Source organism: Puntigrus tetrazona, chromosome 5, assembly GCF_018831695.1.
Source record: "Puntigrus tetrazona isolate hp1 chromosome 5, ASM1883169v1, whole genome shotgun sequence".
NCBI lineage: Eukaryota > Metazoa > Chordata > Actinopteri > Cypriniformes > Cyprinidae > Puntigrus > Puntigrus tetrazona.
In genome coordinates this window covers 27,504,353-27,531,355 of record NC_056703.1, presented here as the reverse complement: position 1 = coordinate 27,531,355, position 27,003 = coordinate 27,504,353, and the positions used below count along the sequence as shown (strand labels likewise).

General features: G+C 37.9%; 6 protein-coding genes across 10 annotated transcripts in view; 3 read left to right on the top strand and 3 right to left on the bottom strand.

The window, feature by feature from the left end:
* Positions 1-146: 146 nt before the first annotated feature.
* On the bottom strand, positions 147-5,665 carry mthfd2 (methylenetetrahydrofolate dehydrogenase (NADP+ dependent) 2, methenyltetrahydrofolate cyclohydrolase). The gene is made up of 8 exons (XM_043240886.1): positions 5,429-5,665; positions 3,962-4,146; positions 2,886-3,008; positions 2,566-2,718; positions 2,243-2,350; positions 2,040-2,132; positions 1,801-1,926; positions 147-1,125 (listed from the first exon to the last, which is right to left on the bottom strand). Exons 1-8 carry the CDS (start codon positions 5,506-5,508, stop codon positions 977-979), a joined length of 1,017 nt encoding a protein of 338 aa, XP_043096821.1. The 5' UTR covers positions 5,509-5,665; the 3' UTR covers positions 147-976.
* Positions 5,666-5,941: 276 nt separating this feature from the next.
* mob1a (MOB kinase activator 1A) lies at positions 5,942-9,291 on the top strand. The gene is made up of 6 exons (XM_043240899.1): positions 5,942-6,103; positions 6,480-6,646; positions 7,155-7,248; positions 7,757-7,890; positions 7,964-8,127; positions 8,250-9,291. Exons 1-6 carry the CDS (start codon positions 6,090-6,092, stop codon positions 8,325-8,327), a joined length of 651 nt encoding a protein of 216 aa, XP_043096834.1. The 5' UTR covers positions 5,942-6,089; the 3' UTR covers positions 8,328-9,291.
* Positions 9,292-9,316: 25 nt separating this feature from the next.
* On the top strand, positions 9,317-12,591 carry dguok (deoxyguanosine kinase). Of its 3 annotated transcripts, none has more exons than XM_043240896.1 (7): positions 9,317-9,457; positions 9,617-9,723; positions 10,111-10,280; positions 11,109-11,256; positions 11,330-11,445; positions 11,972-12,071; positions 12,228-12,591. In XM_043240896.1, exons 1-7 carry the CDS (start codon positions 9,331-9,333, stop codon positions 12,252-12,254), a joined length of 795 nt encoding a protein of 264 aa, XP_043096831.1. In that variant the 5' UTR covers positions 9,317-9,330; the 3' UTR covers positions 12,255-12,591. The 3 variants fall into 3 exon arrangements, with proteins under 3 accessions (XP_043096831.1, XP_043096830.1, XP_043096832.1); XM_043240895.1 differs by having other exon boundaries at positions 10,108-10,280; XM_043240897.1 differs by having other exon boundaries at positions 9,320-9,457; positions 9,564-10,280.
* Positions 12,592-12,726: 135 nt separating this feature from the next.
* Positions 12,727-16,564, bottom strand: gtf2h3 (general transcription factor IIH, polypeptide 3). Of its 2 annotated transcripts, none has more exons than XM_043240892.1 (13): positions 16,431-16,564; positions 16,170-16,249; positions 15,963-16,069; positions 15,753-15,883; positions 15,346-15,408; positions 15,201-15,230; positions 15,002-15,030; positions 14,843-14,917; positions 14,708-14,761; positions 13,711-13,779; positions 13,490-13,625; positions 13,038-13,074; positions 12,727-12,938 (listed from the first exon to the last, which is right to left on the bottom strand). In XM_043240892.1, exons 1-13 carry the CDS (start codon positions 16,438-16,440, stop codon positions 12,869-12,871), a joined length of 891 nt encoding a protein of 296 aa, XP_043096827.1. In that variant the 5' UTR covers positions 16,441-16,564; the 3' UTR covers positions 12,727-12,868. The 2 variants fall into 2 exon arrangements, with proteins under 2 accessions (XP_043096827.1, XP_043096828.1); XM_043240893.1 differs by having other exon boundaries at positions 15,346-15,405.
* A 241-nt stretch (positions 16,565-16,805) lies between these two features.
* On the top strand, positions 16,806-20,483 carry eif2b1 (eukaryotic translation initiation factor 2B, subunit 1 alpha). Of its 2 annotated transcripts, none has more exons than XM_043240888.1 (9): positions 16,806-17,100; positions 17,925-18,026; positions 18,104-18,240; positions 18,938-19,054; positions 19,131-19,243; positions 19,518-19,586; positions 19,767-19,842; positions 19,975-20,100; positions 20,183-20,483. In XM_043240888.1, exons 1-9 carry the CDS (start codon positions 17,088-17,090, stop codon positions 20,336-20,338), a joined length of 909 nt encoding a protein of 302 aa, XP_043096823.1. In that variant the 5' UTR covers positions 16,806-17,087; the 3' UTR covers positions 20,339-20,483. The 2 variants fall into 2 exon arrangements, with proteins under 2 accessions (XP_043096823.1, XP_043096822.1); XM_043240887.1 differs by lacking the exon at positions 16,806-17,100 and adding an exon at positions 17,110-17,416.
* An 898-nt stretch (positions 20,484-21,381) lies between these two features.
* LOC122345115 overlaps positions 21,382-27,003 on the bottom strand; it is a 33,145-nt gene continuing 27,523 nt past the window's right edge. The window contains exons 33-41 of the mRNA XM_043238944.1: positions 26,012-26,193; positions 25,540-25,784; positions 24,334-24,405; positions 23,948-24,219; positions 23,703-23,824; positions 22,509-22,735; positions 22,240-22,397; positions 21,756-21,859; positions 21,382-21,665 (exon numbers count right to left, since the gene is read on the bottom strand). Of these exons, the coding sequence (XP_043094879.1) occupies positions 21,382-21,665; positions 21,756-21,859; positions 22,240-22,397; positions 22,509-22,735; positions 23,703-23,824; positions 23,948-24,219; positions 24,334-24,405; positions 25,540-25,784; positions 26,012-26,193 (1,666 nt within the window). The remainder of the gene's footprint in view (positions 21,666-21,755; positions 21,860-22,239; positions 22,398-22,508; positions 22,736-23,702; positions 23,825-23,947; positions 24,220-24,333; positions 24,406-25,539; positions 25,785-26,011; positions 26,194-27,003) is intronic.

The following is a 27,003-nucleotide window of genomic DNA, read 5'->3' as shown; positions in this document are numbered from 1 at the left end:
GTAGCACTATTCTACTTTTTTTTACTTTCAGGAATAATCCCAATATAGTACATATGCATAAAATAAAATTCAACCACACCAACTGCTAGATTTGAACAAAAACGTAATTTAACAAGTCAGATACAAACAGGCTTGCAAGATTCAAATAATAGTTTACATATGATACATTTATTGTAGTGCTTTAAAAGGCATTACATGTTAATATGTAAAACAATTGTGATTTCAATTGCGAAATCGAGACTTGCATGTCAATATTCATATAGCTACAAAAAAAAAAAAAACAACCTCTTTCTAAACTCAGCCAAATGTCCTCTCATTCTTTGAGAGTTCTGCATCTCAGTAACTATGGCACCATTATCATCGCTCTTTGCCCCCTCGATGTTCAGACAAAAGGAAATAAATAACATAAAAGTAGTGATTGGTCAGTTCAGTCAAAAATATTCCTCGGATGAATAAATTGTTGTAAATAAATGTTGTTGCAAAGGTTATTTGGCCAGTTATCTTGCATGCTGTTTCACAAGTATTGACCAGTATTGGACATGTGACTCATTCCACAGATCCACGTCAGTTCTGCAGGAACCTGTATAAACACTGACTTGTTTGAGATCGGTTCGCATTTCTTATGCGTTTCTTTATGAATAAATATGCTGGCAAACGTCTGGCAGTGTCCTATTATTATACCTAAACATACAAAAGGCAAAGCTGAAAAAGCAAAGCTGTGAAAGTGAAAAAAAAAATTTAAACTTGCGTTTAATGCCTGGCCGTGTAACTGAAAAAATATACACTAAATAACGTATATTTTGTTTAAGATCTGAATGAAAAAGTACATTCACGTTCTTAAACCTTTAAATATTATTTATTTAACTAGACTATGGAAAGCAAAAATAGCCATTAAAAATATTGATTTTCCACTAGCAGACCCTCCAAATGAAGGGAAGCACAGCGTGGAATGTGGAGTGTGCCGAGAAGGACGTTGTTACGAGGTCGCTGCCATTCGAACACGTTGAGGTGGGGTTAAAATTACATTTTTTGCTGCCTTGATTGTATTTTTCATTAGCATGGCTACGGTCATGGGTCCAACACCGCCTGGAACTGGAGTAATGTAGCTGGCCTTCTTTTTAACACCTGTGAAGACATAAAAAGTGATTCAAAAACTTTGATGAAGGCTTGAAAAACCTCGTCTAAAACAACTTTTAAATAAAAGTTTGAAAGCTCCTCTGAGAAGTCAAAAGCTATTATGTTTTTGCTAGCATGACTGAATATTGCTGACATCCTCAAGATTATTAAGCACATTGTCAACATGTCTTATGCTGCTGACATCATTTAACACATTGCCTGCATGATTGAGCAAGCTGCAAGAATGTTTCTAGCCAGATTTAACATGCTGTTAACGTTTTTCTATCAACACAGTGCTAGCATGTTTTACTCTAACACACCGCTAAAATGCTTCTAATGTTTTAAAGTTGCTTCCTTGTTTTAGCACGTCACTAACATGTCAACTTTTAACATGTTTAAAACGTTGCTCATGTGATTTAGCACAATGCTAGCATGTTTCTGACACATCACTAGCACATTTTTATCGTCATTAATGTTTCTAATACTTTGTTTACATGTTTTAGCATTTTAATAGCACTAATGAATGCAAGTCGACTTAAAATTCCTCAAAACCCGAGCAAGCTCCCAAGATATGGTTCGGGCTAAACTACAAACTAGAACATCTGAAGTGTATATGATAAAGTGCAAGCACGATTATTCTCAGAATCTTAGAAAGGCGATCTTTTAGTTGCGCTTCATCCTCACCTTCGAAGTCCACGTCACCAACAAGCCTGTTTTTCCCAGTCAAGGGGTCCAATATTCTGTTGATACCAACATCTATAACCGCTGCCCCCTCCTTTATCATATCAGCAGTGATGAGGTTGGGAATACCTGAAGGGAGTTAACGGCGTTTGTGAATCTGGGTCCCCGTGAGCACCACACAACGACGTGCGTAGCGGTAAACGCGCATTAAAATGGTCAATGAATGAAATGGAAATCTGAACCTGCAGCAGCAACGATAATGTCTGCGATCTGCGTGTGCTGACGGAGCTGTTCTTTGGGAGTGTAGCGGTGGGAAATGGTTACTGTGGCATCGCCTGAAACAAAAAAAAAAAGGCAGGATGCTTTACACGAATTGCCTTGTGTGGCCGAAGCTCATCAGAAGCGCGCACAAACGCCTCTGCTACATCTCTCCTCACAGACTCACCTCCTGGCCGTTCGTGTCTGCCGTCTGTGTGTAGCAGCATTGCAATGGGCATCCCGACGTTTTTGGAGCGACCGGCAACTACCACATTCTTACCCAGCGTCTGTATGCCTGTGACAAAAGACGGGTTCAGTCAGCATAACAAACATTCAAAGCCACACTGAAAGAGAACGTCGGAAATGACGGAAATTTATACATAAATCATATGCGCATTGCATTTCTGTGATGCATGTTAAACTCAGAGCAGAGAGAGCCTGTTAACCGAACCGCTTCCAGAACTAACTCCTGGGGTTCAAATGGCGTTGGTTACGTGATGGGTTTCTCACCTGTGCGTTTAATAATCTCCCAGACCCCCCAAGGAGTGGCAGGCAGCATAGTTGACTGATCCAGACACATGCGACCAACATTGACCACATGGAAACCGTCGACATCTTTCCCAGGACACACGGCGTTGCATATACGCCGCTCATCAATGTGATCTGTGTACGACGGGAAACCATTTAAAACAACTAAACAATCCCGTAATATATTTCGAAGAGACAGAGGAAGCCTTTATGTCCTTATTAGAGACTCTATCTGGAATAAATAGAAGTCAACTAAACTAAGAAACAGGCACAGCACAGCTATAGCTCTTCTGGTAACCTACCAGGAAGTGGTAACTGTACCAGCAGACCGTCTACTCTGTGGTCCGAGTTGAGTTTCTCAATAAGGTCAAGTAGCTCCTCTTCACCGATGTTAGAAGGTTTCAGGATCGTCTCGCTACTAATGCCTAAAGAGAATAAGAGAAAGAGCAGTGAGACAGCATGCTAATATATGCACTATATAAACATATAAATATAATGCATTTATGCCAATGGGCTCCGAAGTGCCACTCTAGTCAGATTTGCTTGTGTGAGGTTGTGCAGCGCCAAGGTCCTGTAAGGAGTCACATGTACACTCGAAATAGACTCACATACTGTATACAGCCAACAGTGAAAAGTGACACCTATCGCTTACGTACTACAGCAATACTGAAGCCAAAAACACCGACTGCTTTTCAATACCCTTCAGTTCATCCAGTTCATAATTTAAAAATGTAGTTAAAATTTCAATGTAGGCATAATATCTACAAATCCTTTCAAGCGTCCAAGCTTAAAGGGATAGTTTGCCCAAAAGCGAATTTTCTGTCATAATTTGCTCGCTCTCACGTCATTTCGAACCAGGCTTTTGTCAAAATACAAATGAAGGCAAAACCCGAGAGAGTCCATCCACTGAAAGTCCACACAACCAAGGTTTTATTGAGTCAGAAAGTTCTTAAAGGGATTGAAGAGATAATCCATATTAACTGAGCAGAGATAATTGCTTTGAACAGATAAACAGGTTTAATTTAGTTTTATTCAAATATAAATGTTGATCATATTGGTGGAATGGGATTTCAAAAGGAAAGACGGATATCTTTTAGGTTTTATTAAATATATTACTAAAAATAAGTCTTGAATTAGCAAGGAACAAGTTGGAACAAAGGCCATGGCGTGGGTTTTAATGACACGAGGATGAATAAACCTTTAATTTTTCATATCAAAAGGTTATGAAAATCAAATAAGCATGTTCAGAATTGTATCTGGTAGACACACCTCACTTCGCGTCAGTGAGCGGAAAAGAAAAAAGGCTTTAAACACTATTTCACAACTTCTTTTGAATGAACAGGAAACGACTCCCATCTGGCATCGAAACAGGTCTTACCCACTTCTGCTGCAGCTCGGGTCTTATTGAGAACGTACGAGTGACTGGCCGGATTGTCACCCACTAGCACTACACTGAGGTGAGGCCGTCGGTTTCCAGCAGCGACCCACTCCTCCACGTCACCGCGCGCCTCGCTGCGGATCTGCCGCGCCAGCTTCCTGCCGGAGATGATCACCGCCTCTTGTCTGTAAGATGAAACGTTGAGGATTCACTTGCAAGCAACTGCAAACCCGCTTCTGCCCTGGCTAGCTTTGGCTCAAATAAGTTTGCAAAAATAAGTTTTTCTCCGTTCAAGCAGTGTCACAGCTGCAGTCTGAAGATAAGCGCTGTGCCGGTGTGACAGACTACGGTCTAAACGAAGACAGATGGATAATAGCTGAAGATAACAGGGACACTTTGAAGAATGTCAGAGCATTTAATTTGTGAAGTGCATTGGAAAAAGGTGTCTTCTAAATTATTAAACAAATGCGTGAGCCTTGTTTGTATGTCAACAAAAAAAAAAAGAATTTTTAAAATAGGTAAACCATGCAAAAACAAATTAATATTCTCAGCATTCATTCCAAAAAGTCTTGAGTGTCCTAAGTGTGCTCATTTTCAGTAATGATGATTATGCGTTTCTTGAATTGTTTTTTCTGGATATTCTTGAAACATTACACATGTTGTGTGAATCTCCTACATAGCACTTTTTTTTAATTCAGAAGGCGCCTGAAAGAGCACCGTCGCGCGAAGGTTGTGGGTTCGAATCGCGCAGAGCGCGTGAACTGATAAAACGTGTGCTTTGAATGCATGTCGATTTTGCGTAAATGCAAACAATAAATGACTGATCTTTAGTCCTAACAACTGTCAACTATGGAAGATTTGAAAGATACAACTTTTTTTTAACCTTAAATGCACGACTGCTTCTTCCCGGCTTAACTGAAGGCGTCTCAGTCAAGTCATGCGTAGAAAATTTATCACGGTTAAAATCCGATAAAAAATAAATAAATAAGTGACCACGCGGAGCGTAAATGAAAACGGGTACGTGCTGAATTTGCGCAGTCACGCGCAACGACCCAAGCCTGAGAGAAAACTCAACACATGAGCACTATAATTAGAGAGGGGTTCCTCTGTCGAAACTTGACGCCGGCTGCGTGCAAGCGCTTTATGACATTACATCAGCCGGGAGCTCCGGGAGCCGCGAGCCGCGAGCCGCTCGGGGGCGCGCGCCGAACCGAGCCATCAAACCGGCGTTTGTTACATAACTAAAACATCGAGAGAGAAGTCGCAGATGACACGTTTTTTATATAAAGAAACTAAGTGTAATACAGTGAGATGATCACAACAGATGTGTGACCGATAACGAGTTACAATTCTGTACGCGACAACCGGTTTAACGAGACCGGATCAGAGCGCGGTGTCATCCGCAGCCCGCGCTTATTCTTTCACAAATGACAGTAACGTGGCGTAAGGACACTGTAGGACACTTACCGTGAAGATGACAAATGAAAACTACATGCCTGATGGTGAGAATGCCGGCATAGTTTCCGCAGTGCCCGGAGTGTAGCCATTAGTGGGTGATATAAATAAGAATAAAATATAAAAAAAAAAGATTGAACACCGCTAAATCGCACCTATGCGGCCCAAAACAGTCCGGGTGGGAATAAGGCAGAAAGGTGTGCAGACTACAATTCTTTATAACCCCGCTGCCCCGTGCGTGGCCGTAGCGTCACTATACTCTCCGTGAGGACTAACTAACGTTACCGCCCCTTGAGCAAAGTGCGCATGCTCGGTAAAACTACAAGGCTTTAGCTTGCCAGGGGGTTTTTAAATGCACGGTTTCGCTAATAATTCTTTAAAAAGCGTGGTCACGAGTGCCGAATAACTGCAACCATATCCGATCCGTATAAACGAGGAAGTTCGCGCGTTCTCACGCGCTCTGTTTCTGTGGTTACACGGCATGCGCAGGGAACCAATCGGAGGCATTTCCTGAGTCTCCACTTTCTACGCCTACTTGTATTTTCGCCTGTGAAACACCGAACTTCGAAGAGCACTTATAAATGGTGTTTATCGGCCTTTGAGAATCAGCGGTACGGTCCAAGCAGTTCGCATTGCCTTTTAAAAGTTGTTTTGAAGAGGAAAAGAGCCGGAGATGAGTTTCTTATTGTAAGTACTTCGGCCGCTTCAACCGTATGTTAACCTTCTCTTTCTCGCCATAATCGCGTATTACTCATATATTACCAAGTAGTTTTTTTTTTATTCTCAGGAGAATTAGTAATATGGAAGCACATATATCAACAAATAAAGCGAGTAACGTCTGCTCGCGGTCATAGCGCTGAACTTTCAACATTTCCGGTTGACATGACTGTTCCTGTGTTTAGCATGAAAACTTCGACTTAGCTTGTTTTGAATTGTACATTACGTGTCTCTTTTAAATCCTTACACTCGCGCTATTTTGTTACACAGTTCGCAGTCGGTTTAATCGACGCGTTTTTCTAGTAGGCTTGGTCGTTGTGACACGGCGTGTGACTTTGTGTTGTAGTGGAAGCCGTTCATCAAAGACTTTCAAGCCCAAGAAGAACATCCCAGAAGGCTCTCATCAGTATGAACTGCTGAAGCACGCAGAGGCCACACTAGGAAGCGGAAACCTCCGGGCTGCTGTGATGTTACCCGAGGGAGAGGACCTTAATGAATGGATTGCTGTCAATAGTGAGTTGTTGTTGTTGTTGTTTTTTTTATTGAGAAATTAAAATTTGCATTAATTTGCCCACGGAAGCCTAAAATGCATACAGACGTGTGCATCGTGATATACACATAATTACATAATCTCCAGTAAAGTGTAAGCATTTTTTACTCGTGTGCTTCAGGTAATACACATTATAAAGGGCAATGACAAAATAAGCATATAATACATTTGTAAAAAACCGCATTGATTCTGTAAACACGTTAAGGTGAATTTATGTGTTTACCATCTTTGACATTCTTGAGACGTTAGCATAGAGCAAAACTGGATCAATGATAACAGTGTATATGCATTAAACACTTTTTATGGTACATTTAAATCCGAAAATAACCATACCAATTACATTATTGTACTTTTGATCGCCCAATAACACACTGCCAGTCTTCAACTCGGATACCTTTCCATTGCGTCAATCTCAACTATTTTTGAGAAAACAAATGACTGTGTGAATTCATTCATATGCGTTTATTCCAGCTGTGGACTTTTTCAACCAGATCAACATGCTCTATGGCACAATCACTGAATTTTGCACAGAAACCAGCTGCTCTGTTATGTCTGCGGGGCCAAGGTAAAATAATAAAGCTTCTCTTCAGTGCTTTAGAATCGTCACTTAACTGTGACTCCAGTTAAAGATGGCCGGCTTTTAAAACATGTAAATGTCTCATTATGCTGTATCATCACTGAATATCGTATTTAATCTTGACTTGTTTTTCTTTCAAATAGCACAGGCTTTTGTATCCCTTTTTGGAACCGATTGATCCGTCTGCCTTGTTGATACGAGCTCATGCGAGTTGAGTGAACATTGCCAAAATAATCCGCAGATAATGCTTTATCATTCAAAAAGTGAGGTGCATAAACTCGGATCAATGAGGCAGCCAATCAATCGGTTCCAAAAAGAAATGCAAAACTTGTGCTAATTGGAAAAAAACAAGTGTATGACAAGAAGTCTTTTGTCCAGGGACACCAAAATTGTCACAAGGCCGAAAGATTAAAAAGTCACAATATACAGTAGCATTTTTATATACTGTTAAAATTGTGGATATTTAGTCTAAAACTTAATTGCTTTTTCCATGAAGGTATGAATATCATTGGGCAGACGGCACCAACATCAAAAAACCCATCAAATGTTCTGCTCCCAAGTACATTGACTACTTGATGACCTGGGTTCAGGATCAGCTGGACGACGAAACTCTCTTCCCGTCTAAGATCGGTTTGTTTGATTCCATTCGTTATGCAAGTATCATCCAGGCTCTCTTATTCATTGGATTTTTTACTCCCTCCAGGTGTTCCTTTCCCTAAGAACTTCATGTCGGTGGCAAAAACCATACTGAAGCGCCTGTTCAGGGTTTATGCTCATATTTACCACCAGCATTTTGACTCGGTCATGCAGCTTCAGGAGGAAGCTCATCTTAACACCTCCTTCAAGCATTTTATCTTCTTTGTACAGGTCAGTGCATTAGCACGCACACACACACACACACACACTCGTAGGTCACAATGTCTAGATTGTTTGGTCGATACTCTTCTTGAACTGATAATTCAAGTGTAATTTTCCCTTCTTTTTTGTAGGAGTTCAATCTCATTGATCGCAGAGAGCTGGCACCCCTGCAGGACCTTATTGAGAAACTTGGCAGCAAGGACAGATAGACACTGATATGAATACTCTATTGGTCAGCCTTAATGCATTTTCCAGAAAGCCTTTCTCTTGTCCTGTCTGAGTTTGTTTTGTGCACACTGATTGTCCTCGTCGCGTCTCAGCTGTGCTTCCTGAAGCTCGTAGAAGTAGTCGTACTGAAAAACTCTCGATTTATGTGTGGATTTCCTCTGTCTGTTCTGTTGTCAGTATTACACTGTAGCTGTTTTTTATGTATTTGTAATGGACTGGGATATAAAGCAAATATATCAGAGTTTAGTTTTGATGGAAGTAAAAAGAAAACCAGCATTTTTAGTCAGTACTTTTTATAATGCGTGAAAAAAGATGTATTGGAGGAAGGGATCAATATTACACTTTTTCTTTTTTTTTATTATTATTATTCTTTTGTAAGTTTGAAGACAAATAATACTTGATGTTTCACTTCTATGTGGTTGCATATTCAACAGTGAAGATTATTACAGGATGTTTTTGGTCGTAGGTGAATCTCGAGATTTATATTCAGACTTGAGCAGTATTTCATGCATAATGGAACCATCGAGTTAATTTTTTCTTTATTTTATTTATACTCACAATAATGACCTTCTACCATGTACATAATCAGATTTTCGAAAGCATTTCGGCTTGGTAATGTTTAGGTTATAGAAAATGAATGTTAGTAAAAATCCCCATATGTCATTTTAAAAGTTTTTTTATACTTTTTCAAACTGTTGTCTTGTTTTCACGAATTACACTGTTTGAATTATTTGTATTAGACATCTTATAAAAGATGCACTATAAGAATTATTGTAGTAAAAGATGTTTTTATTATTTGTTATTTCTTTAATGATGTTTAATGAGATTTAATTTTCTTTTTTTTAATGGAAAAAGCTAAACTTTTATTTTGAAACTAAAACTTTCCTCAGCCGGAAGCACGTTTCTGCTAAGATGCTTGGTGCAAATAAAATGGTCAAAAAGGTCTTACACGTGTGAATGTTGTAAATATTTAATTTTTGCGTGATGTCAGGAATGGGTCTCACGGCGATAAAACGCCTTTTCTCGAGCTCTGCTTGCCGTTTTGCGAGCCGCCACACGAGTAACGTTAGAAGCAATGAAATAAGAAGAGTCTCGATTGAAGGAAACATCGGTACGTTTAGCCTATTATAGGTTATTTTCTTTTTACACGTGATGCATTTTCACACAAAGCTAATTTAAAAAACAGTAATGTCTTATTTCACGGTTCTTCCGCGTAGCAGTGCTGCTTTAAAGTTTAGATGTCATGTGTGTGTCTTCTGAACTTCCCAAGCGGTCGGGAAGTCAACGTTTGCCAAGTTGCTGCAGACCGCAGGACAGGACTGGGAAGTGATAGCAGAGCCCGTCAGCAAATGGCAAAAAGTGGACCAAACGATTCAGGTCAGTCTCACTAAACCAGCGGCAGACGATAAACACACGGACGGGCGCGGCGGAGGGATATTTAACCCTCGCGAACGAAATAGCGGACGTGTACGTCAAACTCCAGAAAGAACAAAATAGAGCCTGAGTCACAATATGCTTATTTAGATATACAAAAATGCATATTTTTAATTAATTGTAACCGGTTTGTTCTTCAGCTATCACGTGGGAGTGTGTCTCAGATTTAGCTACGTACTGAAGCGTTCGTGTTAAACCAAGCACTCTGAAATATTTTGATTCAAGCGCGCTATCTTGAAGCGCTTCGATGTTGTCTTTGCGGTGAAGTCTGTCCAGATAGCTTCGTGTTATATCAGCATGTTACGCGCACTAGTTCTTTCTGTGCAGCAGACAGGTGGAGCTCAGCAGTCGGCCAGTAACCTGCTGGAGATGATGTATGACGATCCGAAGCGCTGGTCCTACACCTTCCAGACGTTCTCCTGCATGAGTCGCATGCGCACACAGCTGCAGGCCTCGGGCTCACCTGTGCAGGTGTATGAGCGCTCTGTCTACAGCGACAGGTGATGGGCCATACTGATCAGTAACCTTTTTATTGGTAATGTTAAAAAATGACCTCTCTTTAAATCAGATAAAATATTGTTTCAGTTTTTACATGCTAAAAGTAGTACACTTTAGCATACTTTTAATGCAATTAGTTTTTTTTAATGTATGGGCATATTTTTATATGTAACTCCGTACTTCAGTTGACTTTAGAATACAGTTAAAATGTAAGTATTTCTGAATGTACTTGAAAGTAGTGTGTACTAATGTACTGAAAGCAGTTGTAAAGTAAAATATATTTATATAGATATAAAATCTAATTAATTTCTATTGAAAAATGACGTTTTTGTAATTACACATTTGCAATGATTGAATTACAAAATAGAACATACAAAATGTATTAACATTTAAAGAGATAGATCATCCAAAAAAAAAGAAAGTTGGCAACAAACCCGTCGACTTAGTATTACGTGATGGCATACATTGTTTTATTTTTGAGTGGACTACCCCTTTAAATTTAATATTAAACAACTCACTACAGTTTATAATTGTAATCAAGTCCTTTACATCTGTCTTATTATGTTAGGAAATATATCCAAATAAGTTTATGTAAAACATTAAATTATAATAATGTTATATAATATTATTAAAAGTATTCGAAAGCTTAAAAATGCGCTTAAAATGAAGAATCATTCAGTAATATTATACTATCTGCAAGTACAGTGTTTTAAATATAGTTTTAAGATTTGAAGTAGGCTGCTAATGCAAAACAATTAAGCACACTTGACAAGGGTATCACAGCACGTTTATTTTCATGCTTCTATTTCCATCCTGTCCTCCTCTCTCAGGTACATCTTTGCTTTGAATATGTTTGAGCTTGGCTGTATAAACTGGACAGAGTGGGCCGTGTATCAGGACTGGCACTCCTTTCTGGTTGAGCAGTTCGCTCATCGAATTCAACTGGAGGGCATCATATATCTCCGAGCGTCTCCGCAGGTGTGCGTGGCTTTCATTAATCACCTCGAACGATTAAATACGAGTTGACGCATTTTAACGTTATGTTCTCCAGACCTGCATGCAGAGGTTAGGCAGACGAGGCCGAATGGAGGAACAGGGAATTCAGCTCGACTACCTCGAGAAACTCCACGAAAAACACGAAGACTGGCTCATCAACAAGAGTACAAAGTGAGCGCTCTTACTTCAGCCTTCTGCGCCCTTTGCGCTAGATCATTTTGCTAAGTCTGCAGTCTTTGGGTTACGGACGTTACTCAATAATCACTTGAGTCATATTTTGAAATCTTGCACTTCCGTCTACTGAACCACTGTGTCTGTATCAATTCCTGGCTCCTCTGCTCCACAGCCCAGACCTACGAACACATCACTGATCTCAACGGCCATTCAGATATTTTTATTCTAACTTCAATATTGGCAACTAATAGATGCAGTGGAAACCAATGAATCCAATAGATGCAACCAGTGGATCTGACAGACCAATAGTTTCTTGGTGTCGATCCATACATCGTTGACTGTTGTCTGATTTTGTGTCCAAAACTAATAAAGTTAAAGATATGACTTAATAACGGACTTAATTTTTTTGGATGGTGAAAATACTAGTGTTGTAATATTTTGGCCACCGCTGTATGTTTCCTATAAGCCGGTGATGATGACAGTAGCGTGTACTTGATTTATGCTCTTCTCTTCTCCATCATAGGGTTCATTTTGAGCACCTGGCAACGGTGCCGGTGTTGGTTCTGGATGCTGAAGTCGAGTTTGAGAAGGACACTAAGGTTCAAAACCATCTCTTAACAAAGGTACGCCTTCCTCAGAACTTTTAGCAGTTTTTTTTGCATGTTTGAATTCCTCATAAGCCGCGTTGCATAAAAGGTCTTTGCTCAATACCAAAAAGCCACGTATATGTATGTTGACACCGCATAAACAACATATTGAGTGCATATTTCCCGATCCAGGTGAATGATTTTTTCAGCATATTATAAATGACATCACGGGACCGAAGCACAAGGATTATTTTGCGTGGACTGTTTCTTTAAGACAGTGAACATCCACTAAGGATCTTGGAAGTGTTTGACCAAGTGGCAGATCTTAATGTTCTTTGCGGCAGACTACGGTCGCCTCTAATGCAGGTTTCTGAACATTCACAGCGCAGAAGAAGTCTGTATGTGGTTAGCAGTAGGGTACAGAAGTCCCACCGTGACCAACAACTCAACTTTATATAAACAGGAAGTCATTTTGTTCGTCACTGCAGTGAACACTTTTTGCACTGTTCGGTAATAAAAATACTGTACTGTGTGTATGTGTATATATATACTGCTTTATGATATTTATTTAGTTTAAGACCTAACAGTTACTGTTTTTGATGGTTTCAATAAATCTATATACCTGATATTTGTAGTGGAATCTGCTCGATGGAAACAAGACACAAGACATGAATGTGCTTTTAAACACACTGTATTCTCTGGCTTTGATTCAGAGGTCTACGATACCAAAACATATTGTTCAAATGAACATATAACGTTATTATTTTTACACAACTTCAAATTACACAGTAAAAAAGTATGCTATTAAATACTAAATACGTTTATTGATGGGGTCAGTTTGCCGTTTTGACTTTTTTCTTCTTTGTTTTGGCCATCTGAGGCAGGGGCATTTTAAAGGCCGTCCTACGGACAGAAGAATACAGTGTTAAAGGTTGACCGGAAAATGGGGGAGACCGCCTTTATCAATCAGACATGGTTGAAAACTAAATATTAAAAACTCACTCGCATGTTGTGCAAATTGGACTGAAGTTACAGAATACTGGTAAAAGGGGAAAAAAGATGCAGCACGGTTAAACCACACACATTATAATCATAATCTTTTGATATATTTCAAGGTCTCTAAAAAGGTAAAGAAAGAGACAATTTTTACTGTACAAGTTAAGCTAATAAAAATACTTCTTAGGTTACACGTCATCATTTCAGTGACCATATTCAGTTCACCAGAGCAGTGCATAATATTTCTATTTTAAATAAATGCTTTATTTTTCACTTTGTATTCTTCAAATAATACTGAAAATCAGTTTTTAACATCCGAAGCGTCAAATCTGCCAAAGCATCACTGATGACTGGAGTAACGCTGAAAATTCAGCTTTGATAACAGGAACAAATAACACGTTACAATATATTCAAATAGAAAACCGTGTAGATGGTATAAATGGTGGATTGAAACGTACTTGAAAGGCACACTGAACAGACGTAGCCAATTTCTATGAGGTTCCGGTGGCAGAAGCAAGCGGCCCTGTAGTCTACGTGTACTGGAGGAGGCAGCAACAGCTGGGATCTCTGGTCTGCGTCTGGTAAAAATACCCACTGACACACAACCCCCAGTTACAACCTCAGAAGGGGAACCTAAAATGACCTGAACGGGATAATCCCAAGTCCAAAAATGTCTCACCAACAAATACTGCGTGAGAGCAATCTTCTGGGGGATCCTGAGATACAAGCCTCCGGTTATGTCACAAGCCTGTGAAAAGACAAACAAGAGATGAGAACCGTTTCGGATCGAATCGAATCTAATAATGACATGATTGAAAATTAAAAGGTGTATAATGAAAGATGCGAATAAAAACAGCCATATTTAGTACTCGACTGGAACGAGAAGTCTGAAGATACAATGTGAAAGTACAGTGTGTTCATGTTTAACCGCAGATATATGTTATTTAACAACATGCTGAGCGTTTACACAGAAGAGATCATTAATGCAGTAGCAAACATTGCATTAAACGTCTAAGAAATTGTCACATATTCATTTAAATTACAAATAAGTGCTACTATAAAAAATTATATGCGCTAAATATGCCTCAAGTAAATCATAGGGTCATTTTCATTCTTTAGGTGTTTATTTACACTTTACCAATTAAATCTAGATTTTGATTACAATACATATCTAACTTTACAGTTTTATTATCTATATTCTGCAGTATTTTAAGTGTTTTTACACAGTTTTATTAAACATTCACATTTTGTGGAGTACTAAAAAAAAAAAGAAATCCAAAATCTGAAAAGTCCTTTATCTAGTATGTTACTTTTTTTTGTAAACGCATGCAAACTAACGGGTATTTAATTTAATTAAGGCATAATTTGCCTTTCAGAAAACTCTTAATCAACAGAGAAAGGATGGTGATATTTATTAGTCTTCATTTGCATCCAATTTAGCTCAGTGTCTTCCGCGTCTTCAGTGTCTCTGAAAGAGTCAGATCTTAAAACTTGCAGAAAGATACATAATCTGTCCTCTTTTTTGGATTTTTTGTCATTTGCACCATTACTTGAACGTGTTATTACTTTGCTGTATTTTTTGGCATCGTCATCTTCAGCTTTACAAATAGTGCATATCAACAATCTTAATAAAATACATTTATTGTGCCTTTTCCCACCGTGACGACACAAAATACCTGCTGCAGTAGTCCTGAATCAGCATCCAACACACAGGCGTCGATCAGGATGTTCTTTGAAAACATGGAGAACCGAAGTTAAACGATTTTCCTACATCCAAGAATACACGATGCTAGTTCATTCCTTATTCCCACCTTCTTTTGTGCCGCGAAGATCACATTCATGAAGTTCATGTACTGCAGAGTGGAATCCTTAGCAGCTTTTATGACCTGAAAAACAATGAAAATAGTCCTGGAGTCACGTAAAACACCAAACGCTGCACCTTTCACTGTTAATCCCGCACGCGTTCTTACCAGAATCCTCGATTTCACGTCCTGTCCGGCTGTAAGTAAAACCATGAGATCTATTTAAAACAAGCTCATTTAAAAAAAAGTAGTATATGAGGAGCAGCTTACTTTGCATTGCTTTATATAACTGTCGCTCTAAACTATGGAACGACGTGCTTTGGTTTTATTGTGTTGTGAAGCGTAATCAAGGGGGAAATGGGTTTACCTTGCACATCCTTTGAGACTCGATGAATATCTGAGTGTCGAAAATTTAAGAAAACGGGAGTCCGTAGTTTAAATATGTAATTCACAAAACACTTTTAGGTCTAAATTGAAATAAAAAGAGAAGATGCGAGCTAAGTTGAGGATACAGCACAGAGCTTTGGCGAGTGATACGGCCAGCAGGCTGTCCGTTTGACTGCCATTGACCTCTGCTGTTAATAAAGAAAATACATAATTATTCTCTTATTATTATTAACACAATGCAAAAACTGTCAAGAACGGCATTTTATATAAGGCTAGATGCATCAAACCAGCCAGCACAAGTAATGCATGCTTGAAAAGAAGGCATTTAGTTTTGTTGAATAAATAATTCTCCCAAAAATGAAAATTTGAAGATTAGCAATGTTTCGACTCTCATGCCGATGGCACCCATTCATGGCCAATAATTTTCCCAACTTGATGAAGAAACACACTCATCTACATCTTTGATGGTCAGAGTATGATTAGATCTTCAGCGAACCTTCATTTTTAGCTGAATAAGAATTAAATAGCTTACTTCTGTCCATGAGATTCCTAATCTCTTCTGCAAAGAGATCATTGGTAACTGACAGAAGTTCGTATTTGCCGTCGCTGCTTGTGGAGATCTCCTCCCCCGATCTCCACTGCTTACTTGGATATAGAAAGTGGCTTAAAAAGAGACATTTGTGTAGTTTTAGAATAAATTTGTTATTTTTTTTTAGGTTTAGACGAACAGTTGACTGCTTACCTGTTTTGATACAGGTTTGCAATGACAGCTAGTTTGTTGGTTCTTGACATCACTAAATGGGCATTTGCCAGGACCATCAAAGAATCCAGGCACGTCGAAAGAGTAAACTTAAAAAAAATTAATAAAAATAAGTACAATGTTCCTCATAATGAAAAAAAAAAATCACGGATTAGGGTTAAAAATTACATTATATAAAAATGAAAATACCTGAGGTTCCCGCTGAGTTTGCTGGCCCCACCAGATAGGGTTTACATCTAACACAATGACCAGAATATTAATCTCGTCGTCTGCAAACATTAAACACGTGATTAGTGATTTGAACATGACCTTTTCCATGTCTACTCTAAGTGCATGGCGATTCATCTACTCCAGTCAAATACTCCACGTATTTATAAGAAACAAATAACAAGTTAGGCTAAATGCATAATTGTTTAGTTTTTAATAAATGTTTTAAAAACATTTACAAACCAGAGGCCATTATTGCGATTCCTTTATCTCTAAACCACAACGTAAATGTATTTCAGTTGGTATCGTCTCCAAAATGTTAAAAGTTGTGTTGTTCCGATTCATAATGAGCTCTTCTTCAGTGAATTCAATGAAGGGTCTGCGAACCAACCGAACAAGTGCGCAGCGCCACCTTCTGTGCTGGAGCGGGAAGATTGTAAAATTAATAACTACTCTTATTTCTACATATTTCCAAATGTTTATATTTCATATAACGCTAAATATATGCATCGAAATAGGTAGACATTTTTAAAAAATCGCATTATATGTCTTAGGGAGTATTATCCGTGCTTTTTCGCTCTAATCCTGTAGGCGGCGGTACTCGCCAAGAATGGTCCATAGAAGAAGAAGAAGAAGAAGAAGAAAGCGCAAGTCCACTTGCTTGCTGCATGGCGTTGATAGTTTAAAATAAATTAATAAAACAAACATTGTTTTGTTGACAAAGTAGCTAATTTGGAAGCAGTTAATAGGATAAATCTCATTCCTTTGCCAAAGATAAAATATCTCGTCGGCTTTAGCCTCAGGGTGTCATTAGAAAACATTGCATCAGCGACGCGTTGTAAGAGATCTTTGCGGTGAATCGCATCGTTCGTCAACAGAGACGCGTCCAGGAGTTTTAATATGGAAGAAGGAGGTGAGCTTCGAGAAAGACGGCGCCTGTAAGCAGACAAGCGTTGCTGTAACGGATAGAGCCGTTTTGCGAGCAGCTGTTGTCTTCTGATCATCTTCTAGTTTGTGAATGAAATTAATTGTGGTGCTCATTCCGTTACGTTGTGAACAACATTAGGGCAAATATTACCTCTGCTGCGGTCATTATTCGAGCGGAAAAATGTGCGTTTTGTGTCCACGTGCTTCTGCATAACATGCGTTATTATGAGTGAAAGCGTTCATGGAAACAACCGAAGAGCAAAATATTATGGAACGGGATACTTACATGTTAATAACTGACAGTAAGCGATAAATAGTTTCTTATTAATAGTTTTATTGGTTAGGATCTAGATTGTGGGTGACATTATATCCTTAGAAAAACTGGTAACGCTTCACGGTAAGATGTCACTTCTTAAAGTCAGTTGAGCCATTTGTAATATATGGCAGTGTCATTTATTTAATGCATTTCAGTTAATATAAATGTTAATGTTAGTTCACACACTCTACACGGCATGTACAGATGTTAAAAGACAAGTTTTGATTTTAAGCATGTACATATGTTGAATGTGAGATAAGGTAATATTATATATAACTGCTATAGTAGAGAGTTTGTGTATAGTTAAATATTGGTAACAAGTTAAACCTTACTGTAAAGTGTTCTAAAAAAAAAACAGGCATATAAACAAACAGCCCAGAAATTCCTGCAGTATTAATTATGTTTTGTAATATGTTTTGCCATCACAATGTTGTTTATTTGCAAGCTCCATTTAGCCAGACGCTGAAACATGCTATTTTTTTTATTATTCTCAGAACTGGTGGAGTATTTCCGAGCGCAGATCAGAGAAGACCCGGATGTGGCTTCAGCGGTGGCTGCTATCCGATCGCTGCTTGAATTCCTCAAGAGGGATCAAAGTGAGTTCCGTCTTGCTGTCAGGAGAGCGTCCGGGGAGACGAGATGAACGCGTGACCCCATACTTGTCCTTCTCTAGGTGAGACGATCCTGGGCCTGCGGGAGAACATGACGAAAGCCATACACAGGCTGGAAGAGACGGATTCATCGGTGGCCGTTTCATCTGGAGGAGAGCTCTTCCTGCGCTTCATCAGCCTCACGTCACTGGAACATCCGGTCGGTTCAACACTTCAGTCTGGTTGCTGTGTGTTAGGTATTTTAGTGGATTAAGATGACATTCAAGGACTTGGATCTCGCTTTCAAAATGCTGCTTTTCTAACGGCAATTGCAAATGTGCCACAACGACTTCATTTACATTTACGGATTTAGCAAAAAAAAAACGTGGATTTTATCCAAAGCATTATACCAAAAAAAAGTATTCCGTGCTAGGTTTATAAGAACACTAAAATCTATAAAACTGTCATTAATTTCCTTTTATTGTAATTATATTTAGTTATAGTTTATAGCAATATAATTTTAGTTTTATTTAAGGTTTTTAGTTTTAGTGATTCAGTTTTTTTATTCTGTTTTATTCTTTTTTCAGTCTAATAAACAAATTTTAAAATGACAAACACTACCTTGCGAACTTGCTAAAATAAATTAAATATTATTAAATATTTTTGTTATTTTTATTTCAGCTAATAAATTGTAATGGTTTTAGTTAATTATAATAATCCTGGTGTCACATTCAAGTGCATTTTAGTTCAGGAGAATCACAAACATCGGAGATTATAATGAAATATTAATATTAAACATCCATTATCTTTAAATGCTCTTTTTGATTGTAGTTCATGTTGTATTTTATGCACAGGTGGCATTGTGTTTTTCTTGTCGTGTCGTGATCGACCTTGTTTTGGTTTCTCTTTTTTTACAGGACCTCTCACAGTGTAGGAATGTGATGATAGAGCGAGGAGAACTCTTCCTGAAGAAAATATCCCTGTCTAGAGGCAAAGTGGGTAAACTGTGCCACACCTTTATCAAAGATGGAGCCGTAAGTATAGAAGTAGAGGAATCATGTCTTTTTGTCATTCTTTTGGTGATGCTCATCTCCACCTCCTCGTCCGCAGAAAATCCTGACACACTCATCGTCCCGAGTGGTTTTAAAGGTTCTGGAAAACGCAGCGGCTGATAATAAACGCTTCACAGTATACGTCACTGAATCCCAGCCGGATTCAGCGGGGTGAGTCTTTACATCAGTGCTAGAGGTCTACCCCACAAAGATAACATGTAATACTGGAACTAAGTGATAAATACTTTTTAGCCATTTTAGCACATATATATATATATATATATAAATATATAAAATTTAATTGAAAAATCAATTTTCTATTAAACCGTGACCTCGAGAGTCAATATGTCGCCTAAGCTTGATAGGAAAATATGTTTGCATTTTATATTGTTTACATAGAAAATACTATGTTAGTCTTTTCTGATAGTTTTTTTTTTTCCCTCAGTAAACTTATGGCTAAAAAACTATGCAACCTCAATATTCCCGTCACAGTGGTGCTTGACGCTGCAGTCGGGTAAGTTTCTACTTGTTTTCTTCACACAAAAATTCTAATGCTTTCATTTTTTTACCACTCAAATTAATAGTATATAGTAACATTTTAAGGTCAACTTCGGGACCAAACTTGGGTTTTGGTGTTGTGGCTCTACAATATTTATTAGTGAAGTTTTTGGTTACATTTTGTGTGATTTTTCAGGTACATCATGGAGAAGGTTGACCTGGTTATCGTCGGTGCTGAGGGCGTTGTGGAAAGTGGAGGTGTCATAAACAAGGTCTGAAATAAATAAATAAATATATACTCACACACACACTTTGGCTTAGTGTCTTGTTTTAAAACTATGCTGCTGTTGTTATTGCATTCTTTTAAAATTTTAATTTTTTTAATGATTACATTTCTGTTATAGATTGGCACCTATCAGATGGCTGTGTGCTCCAAGGCACACAACAAACCATTTTATGTGGTGGCAGAAAGTTTTAAGTTTGTGCGACTCTACCCTCTTAACCAGCAAGACGTACCCGACAGATTCAAGGTAATCGAACAGAAAAGCTTGTTTGGTTGCACATATTATACATAATCGATGCATAATAGCGCTCTTGTTTGTTGTCTTTCAGTATAAAGCAGATATCTTGAAAACGGTGAAAGATCTGAACCAAGAGCACCCCATGATCGACTACACCCCTCCATCCCTCATCACGTTACTCTTCACTGACCTCGGTGTGTTGACGCCCTCGGCTGTCAGCGATGAGCTCATCAAACTTTACTTATGATGACGACTGCTCTTCATAAAGCATTTGTATCATTGACACCAACGTGTATATGACCACAAATGCGCCATTAACTCAGAGACCTTGTATTTGGAATACATGTCATAATCCTGAATTTAAGATTAAATTATCTGTAAGAAAAAAAAAACAATGGACAATTGATTATTTTCATGTATCTGTCTTTACACAAAAAACTACTAAAAGAGTTGCCTGTATTTACATTTACATCAGTGATGGATTAGAAACGTATAATTACTAATAGTTATTTAAATTATACGAGAAATTATAAAGATTCAGAAGTATTCAGTGCATGTATGCAGATATAAATAGATTATATTATAAATAGCACACTATATTAAAATTGTAAAGAATTAAAGGAATTATAAAGTTTAAGGATAATTGTTTAACTTAAATTGAATAGTTAATCATGTACAACTAGCTTGTTGCATATTTATTCATTCTTATAACTTTTTTGTGACAAACGCAAGTTCAAGTTAGGGTGTGTAATATTTTTTATATATTTGTTATACTGGTAGAAAGTTTCAAAAACTGGAAGAAAGCTATTGAAAATAATGATAGCTGGGGTGAGGACCCTTTAAAGGACTTTTATAGATCTATATGACAATATGTAATCATTATTGTGAACAATGTCCACCAATTATAAATGGAACTAAACACTTTACGCTTTTTAAAAAAAAACCTTTTTCAATAGAATAAAACATTTCAGCACAAAGTTTGCTATGCCAGTTTGATTTTTTTTTTATTTATTTAGCCAGACAAAAAAGGTGTATTGCCATAAAAGACAGCGCAACACTTAAAACTAACCACATGTGTTATATGAGACTCAACAATATAACAATATCTCTTAAATTTGTTCAGAAGATTATACATACAGTTAGAAAATGACAAATAAACAAAAACAGCTTTTATCAGTGGTATCAACCTGTAGTCACATTTTATAAATAAGCTTTACAATAACTAATTAATGTTACGATAAAAACACAATATCAACAAAAAACCCTACTACCCTCAAAGTGTGTCTACAGCTATCTCATTTCAGAAGCTCTCTTTAACAGTTTGCCAACTGAAGGACATAAGAGAGCCACGTCTTCCAAGTCGTCTTTGGGGAGTATGGCAGTATCTACGTAGTTTGCAGCTATGGCAGTTTCACGGTGTTTATGTTCCCATAAAAAATGATCCCCAAAAGCTGCTCCGGCAGAGAGACGCTGGAAGACGTTTTTACCTCTCGTGTCCAGACACAGATTAACTTTGCCAATTAATATCAGGTACATTCCAGTGGCGGTGTCTCCTTTTTTGTAAATAAATTCCCCTTAAAAAAAAAAAATTACATCAAAAAGTAAGAATAGTTCTTCAGTTAGGCTGGCTGTAGGCTTGGATCAACGATTTAACAAATGCTCACCAACAGGGAAACACCGGAAGAGAATTCTTGTGGAAAGCTCCCTCATGACAGGTTCTCTTAGGCGAGAGAATAAATGGTGCTTTTTTAAATGCTGCATGCAGATTCTAAATGAAACATAGAACTGTGACAACGTGTGTGTTATTGCAAGAACACATTTTAAGTTGATAACCCTGTTTGCATTGAACTTTGCAGATATTCATGATGAACGTTACACACTAAATAACATAAAAAAACTTGACTACCAATTTAAAGGAAATTCCAGGTTATTTTATTGGTATGCACCAATATGCTTCAGTGTGAAAGCTTTCTTCTCCCCACCTTCAAAATCTAATTTTTTTGTTTACATTACTATACGATTGCGTACTGTGTATATTTAATAAGTATACAAATACGTGCATGTATGTATTTCAGAAAAATACTTGCTTATTATCTGCTATCATCATAATGCTGATAATTCAATAGTTTTTAATAATCACTTGTTTACCTTGACACAATGTCCATTTTCAAACAGCGAGGGACACCTTTGAACAAAACCTCAGCGCATGTCCCTTTAGTGCGGTTCCACTGGTAACTGTAGAACTGCGTCACTCGATTTTGTAATGTAGATGGGATTTTCTCGTGCAACATGTGTGACTGAATAGTCTGGAACAGATGACGAGGTTATTGAGAAATACATCGTTACAATAAATCAAACACTCGTACGCAAGTTAAATACGGTAGCACTGTTCTCAAAGATGCAGTGTTTACAATAACCTGCAATTTTTCCTCAAAGGCTTCCTGCAGTGTCATCTTGTTGGTTTGTGTAGCGATGAGAAGTCCCATTTTATAAACCACTTGAATTTTAGATAGAATCATTATCATGACACACGCACTCATTTCTAAAAGGTTTGATGCCCTTATGTCACCATAACCTGTTGTTGTGTAAATCTGTAATATCCAATAGGTGGCGTATCTATACATTTCAGTGAAGTCATAGACCTCTGTAAAGGAAAACATAGTAAAGGCATATTATTATTTTGATTGTAAAATGTAGGTTAGAAAACAATTAAACACAATTCACTACAACTAAGTCAGTCTTGTCATGTGAAGAGATCTCCACAACATCAACCGAGAAATAGGCTATCGCTATATTTGAAGGATATAACTTGAAGAAAACGAATATTTGCATGTTTCCTTATTCATAACTTCAAGATCATTCCAATCAACCGATCAGTTCTGAGGGATAATTTTTCAGGAAATATCTGTTTTAGGCTTGCTTGCCGTTCTTTTCGCTGACGAGCGCACTATAGTAGAGGGATGCTTTTGAGATTCGCTGGCCCAAGAAGAGCAAATATGTTTTTCCTCCAGTGAAGATTATGCTTCAGCATGAAAGGCGGAAACAAAATGTATCCCGTAGGTGTATGAGGACAGTTAGTCTCCCTAAACGTAAGGAAGATGAGACACTCAACAGGACAGACTTAATTTAACGGCCAGGAATGATCTTTGGACATAGAAATACCCATGACTGAGATGATGGGCAATGATTTGGCCACCAATGCTGACCCACCAACAGGTGAGTGTTACACTACAGGTTCAAAGTGCCCAAGGAGTATTGAAAACAATCTGATGACATTAGCTCCTTCTGGCCAAGGCTACATTTACGCTAGGTGAATGTAAGAGAAGCGTCTTCTCTTCAGTATTTTTGTCATTGGTAGAAATGTAAAGACTTCTGTGTTGCTCTGTGTACTATAAGGTTGTTTCGCATTGAACACGATGTGAATCAATGTTAAAAGGTTTCATAGAGGAACGAGGAACGAGGGGTGGGCCACACTGTTTGTCACCACTGACCCCAACATTCAGTCATAGCACTAGAATGAAGAAGCACCCAACTGCAATCATCTCCTCCTCGAAAATGATAAATGTACCCTTTCAACAGACACTCCTTGTTTTTATTTAGTTTTTCCTCACCTGTTTCAGCAACCCATGACATTATTCCATGACTCTCAACAAATGAAATGCAGAGAACTGCTGCACAGTGGACAAAGAGGAAGGAATGTACAAAGTACTTGATTATCCTAATCCACAGAAGACTGAAAACACACACAAAAAAATGTAATTGTTTTGCAAATTAAAAAGTACTAGAATGCAATATTTTATGGAAAATGCAAGGAGTTAAAAAGTAGATAATGAACAAATATAACTAAAAAACATACTTGTTTGTTAATGCTTGTTCTTCTTTCCACATAAACACTATTAGTGAAATAATGCGTGGCAAGTGAGCGATCCGTACATAAATAATCATAGGCAAGAATGTTGCTGGCTCCTTTTTCATCTGATGAAAAATTATAAGGCCATATGGAAATGAAAAAACCATATCAAAAACAAATCCCACTTTCCTCTTCATGTAGTTACGAGACGTTGATCTGTATTCTGAAATATAGGTTCCACTATCATCATAATAGCACATGCGAAACTTCAGGATGATCTGAAAAAAAATTACGTTTCATGAGTCCTACATCTTTATAGTAGCTCAGCTGTGATATACGTTTGTGTTACATATTGGGAATAATATTAAATTGAATGTAAATCTTTGGCTCACCTCAATTATCTGAAGGAACTCAACAACCATTGTGAGCAAGAATAAATAATAGTCAACATCAAACACAGTGGGCTACAAAGAGAGAAAAAGAGGTGAAAGCCTTTTTTCCATTTAGTTTTCGTATCAGTAATTAATGTTTAACACTGAGGATCCTCTGAGGAACCGTACAACACTGTATTTACAGTGTAAAAATTCATTGCTTACCTAGAGTTATCATTGTTCTAAACTCACATTTTACACTTACTTTGGATCTGCAGTGTTACCCATGTACCAAATATGTACAGCGTGAATTAATTACAATATTACAACGTTCTGATTAGCTGTTTAGCAACCCAATCACGTATAGTACTTTCTATTCACATACACTGGACAGTCACTGAAACACTGCTTGTTGTATAAAAAGTAGTTTCAGTGTTTTGGGGCAAAAATATAAAATTTGACAAAACATGTCAATCAGATATTTTATAGTCCAAAAAAGGCCATTAAGTAAAAAATTGATAGTTTGTTTAATACACAGATAAAGCTTTGTTTATATCCCTAATCCTAAAGGCCTGTTCACACCAAGAAGGAAAACTAAAACCTACAACATATATTACACATTTAATATGTTTTATGTACTTAAGTGCAATACATGTGTTAAAGCTGATTGGTTGTCATTGTCTTTTTTATTATTCATCGGCTATGTAATGGTAGAGGCTGCATCCAAAAACTGAAACACATTCCACATTCCAAGGTAGGAAGGCATCGAGTCAGGTCTGAATTCAATCTTAACTTCAGTTCCTGTCTCTTGAGATGCCTTCATCTAGCTGATTTTTGTAGGCAGCATAGATGTACGCTTTGCTGCCTTCAAAAGAGCTAACCAATGCTGAAAGAGGTTTCATGACCCTTTAAACAAAATCCATATTTTTTTACTAAATGGATTTCAAAGGCAGCAAAGGATACATCTATGCTGCCTTTAAAAATTGGCCAGATGAAGGCATTTCAAGAGACAGGAACAGAAACACATTCCTGCCTTCCTATGTTGGAATGCATCCTCTGAAGGCAACATTTTTTCAGTTTTTGAAAGCTGCCTCTGTGTGATACATAAGCTTTCATAAAAAAATGCATATCACTATCTACCAAAAAAGCATTTGAAAACCTCTGTATTTCACTATATTAAAATTCAAACTAAGAGAACTGCAAAAACGAACAAGAGGTAACACATACCATGAATGTTATTGCCCAGAAAAAAACTGTTATCAGCAGACAGGATGTGTACTGATAGATCACTCGAAAATTGTTCTCAGGATCAATGGTTTTGTTGTGGATTCTTCTCATGTTGTTAAAAATCTTCTGGGAGAACTGGATGAGCATGGATGAGATTGATGTGCATAGTCTAATGCCCAAAGAACGAGAACGGAGTTGAGCTCTGTGCTCTTCCTCAGCCATGTGTTCCCTGTACAGTTTTACACCTATAAGCATAGAAACACCATATTACATGTTGTGTTCATCAGATGAAAGCAAACAATGCAGTCAAAAGAATGCTTCTGTTTCTTTTGCAACTGCATGAACTGTCATATTACATTTGCCTAAATATCTCCTAGCTCTAAATAAATGCCTGTTTTGTACTTGCCAAATTATTATTATAAAAGACTGACACTGTAAATTAAATGCATCAGTTCAAAATTAAATAACTTACTTCCAGTCCGAAGGTCAGAGCCGGGCTTTGTAAATGTGTTCATCTGAAGATCTCCTTTGTGTAACTGATACTTCATATTGTCAAGTGAATTTTGCACTTGCTCAAAAATACTAGGGTAATATTTCAATGCTTCATCAAGGTTTTTCTTTGATAACACGTACAGCTCGCAGTTTGTTGCAGCTCTAAAAAGAATTGGTAAAAATAGGTATACACACACACATACACACACCCACACAATTGCTGAATATTTCAAATAGCTTCTGGCATCTAGGGGTGTAAGGAATAAATGTGGAACCCAAGCTATGTAATGTTTTGTATGTTAACGTCTTAATTTTAAAATCAACATAAAACTTGACTGCAAACTTGATCCTGGCCAGCAATTATTGTACATGTTGGTCAGAGCAGACCCAATTGCAGAAGAAAAAATTGTTTATTTGACAAACAAGAGTTTTGATAATTGTCCAACAAAAGGGTGTGTTCATCCCAGCTGCAAAGAGGTCTCTCAGTTGGGATGATGTAACCAGACCCCAACCGGTGGGGCAGGAAGCAATTGGCCGGTCAGGTGGTAACTGGGATGCCTTTCGCTGAACGTTCCACATCCGCCCGCTAGAGGACCGGGACGGGTACTGGCACCCGAAGGTAGTCTGAGAGGAGAGAGTACAGCCGGGTTACAGGTGGGCTGAGAAGTGGGGCAAAGGGGAAAACAAAAACTGAAAAGAACAAACAAAAAGTCAACAAGGCAAAAAGGTACTAACTGGACTGGGAACAGGACTAAAACGAGAACCAACAAAAAGTCGATGAGGCAAAAACTGTACAACTAGACTGAAGACAGGACTTGATCAAACTAGCAAACTAAGGTTCAGAGTCAGGATGAACAAATATCAAACGACGGACTGACAAAGGACAGAAAACACAAGGAGATTAAGTAGGTTGGGTAATTAACAGAAATGGGGTGCAGGAGTGTGAAACAATTAGGTTTAACAAGAGGGAGG

What these genes read in the sequence shown, in the direction of transcription:
- mthfd2 (XM_043240886.1), bottom strand. Translation starts at nt 5,508, where the DNA reads ATGGCTACACTCCGGGCACTGCGGAAACTATGCCGGCATTCTCACCAT. An exon ending in GGTACAGTTACCACTTCCTG is followed by an intron (nt 2,719 to 2,885) that starts GTAGGTTACCAG and finishes CGTCGTACACAG; the next exon opens with ATCACATTGATGAGCGGCGT. An exon ending in GGAGATTATTAAACGCACAG is followed by an intron (nt 2,351 to 2,565) that starts GTGAGAAACCCA and finishes CTTTTGTCACAG; the next exon opens with GCATACAGACGCTGGGTAAG.
- gtf2h3 (XM_043240892.1), bottom strand. An exon ending in GCAAACCTGTATCAAAACAG is followed by an intron (nt 15,884 to 15,962) that starts GTAAGCAGTCAA and finishes TCTCTTTTTAAG; the next exon opens with CCACTTTCTATATCCAAGTA. An exon ending in ACGTGAAATCGAGGATTCTG is followed by an intron (nt 14,918 to 15,001) that starts GTAAGAACGCGT and finishes ATTGTTTTTCAG; the next exon opens with GTCATAAAAGCTGCTAAGGA.
- eif2b1 (XM_043240887.1), top strand. Translation starts at nt 17,356, where the DNA reads ATGGAAACAACCGAAGAGCAAAATATTATGGAACGGGATACTTACATG. An exon ending in TCACGTCACTGGAACATCCG is followed by an intron (nt 18,241 to 18,937) that starts GTCGGTTCAACA and finishes CTTTTTTTACAG; the next exon opens with GACCTCTCACAGTGTAGGAA. An exon ending in TCCCAGCCGGATTCAGCGGG is followed by an intron (nt 19,244 to 19,517) that starts GTGAGTCTTTAC and finishes TTTTTCCCTCAG; the next exon opens with TAAACTTATGGCTAAAAAAC.
- mob1a (XM_043240899.1), top strand. An exon ending in TCTCTTCCCGTCTAAGATCG is followed by an intron (nt 7,891 to 7,963) that starts GTTTGTTTGATT and finishes TACTCCCTCCAG; the next exon opens with GTGTTCCTTTCCCTAAGAAC. An exon ending in ATTTTATCTTCTTTGTACAG is followed by an intron (nt 8,128 to 8,249) that starts GTCAGTGCATTA and finishes TCTTTTTTGTAG; the next exon opens with GAGTTCAATCTCATTGATCG.
- dguok (XM_043240895.1), top strand. Translation starts at nt 9,331, where the DNA reads ATGTCAGGAATGGGTCTCACGGCGATAAAACGCCTTTTCTCGAGCTCT. An exon ending in AAGTGGACCAAACGATTCAG is followed by an intron (nt 9,724 to 10,107) that starts GTCAGTCTCACT and finishes CTTTCTGTGCAG; the next exon opens with CAGACAGGTGGAGCTCAGCA. An exon ending in CGCTCTGTCTACAGCGACAG is followed by an intron (nt 10,281 to 11,108) that starts GTGATGGGCCAT and finishes CTCCTCTCTCAG; the next exon opens with GTACATCTTTGCTTTGAATA.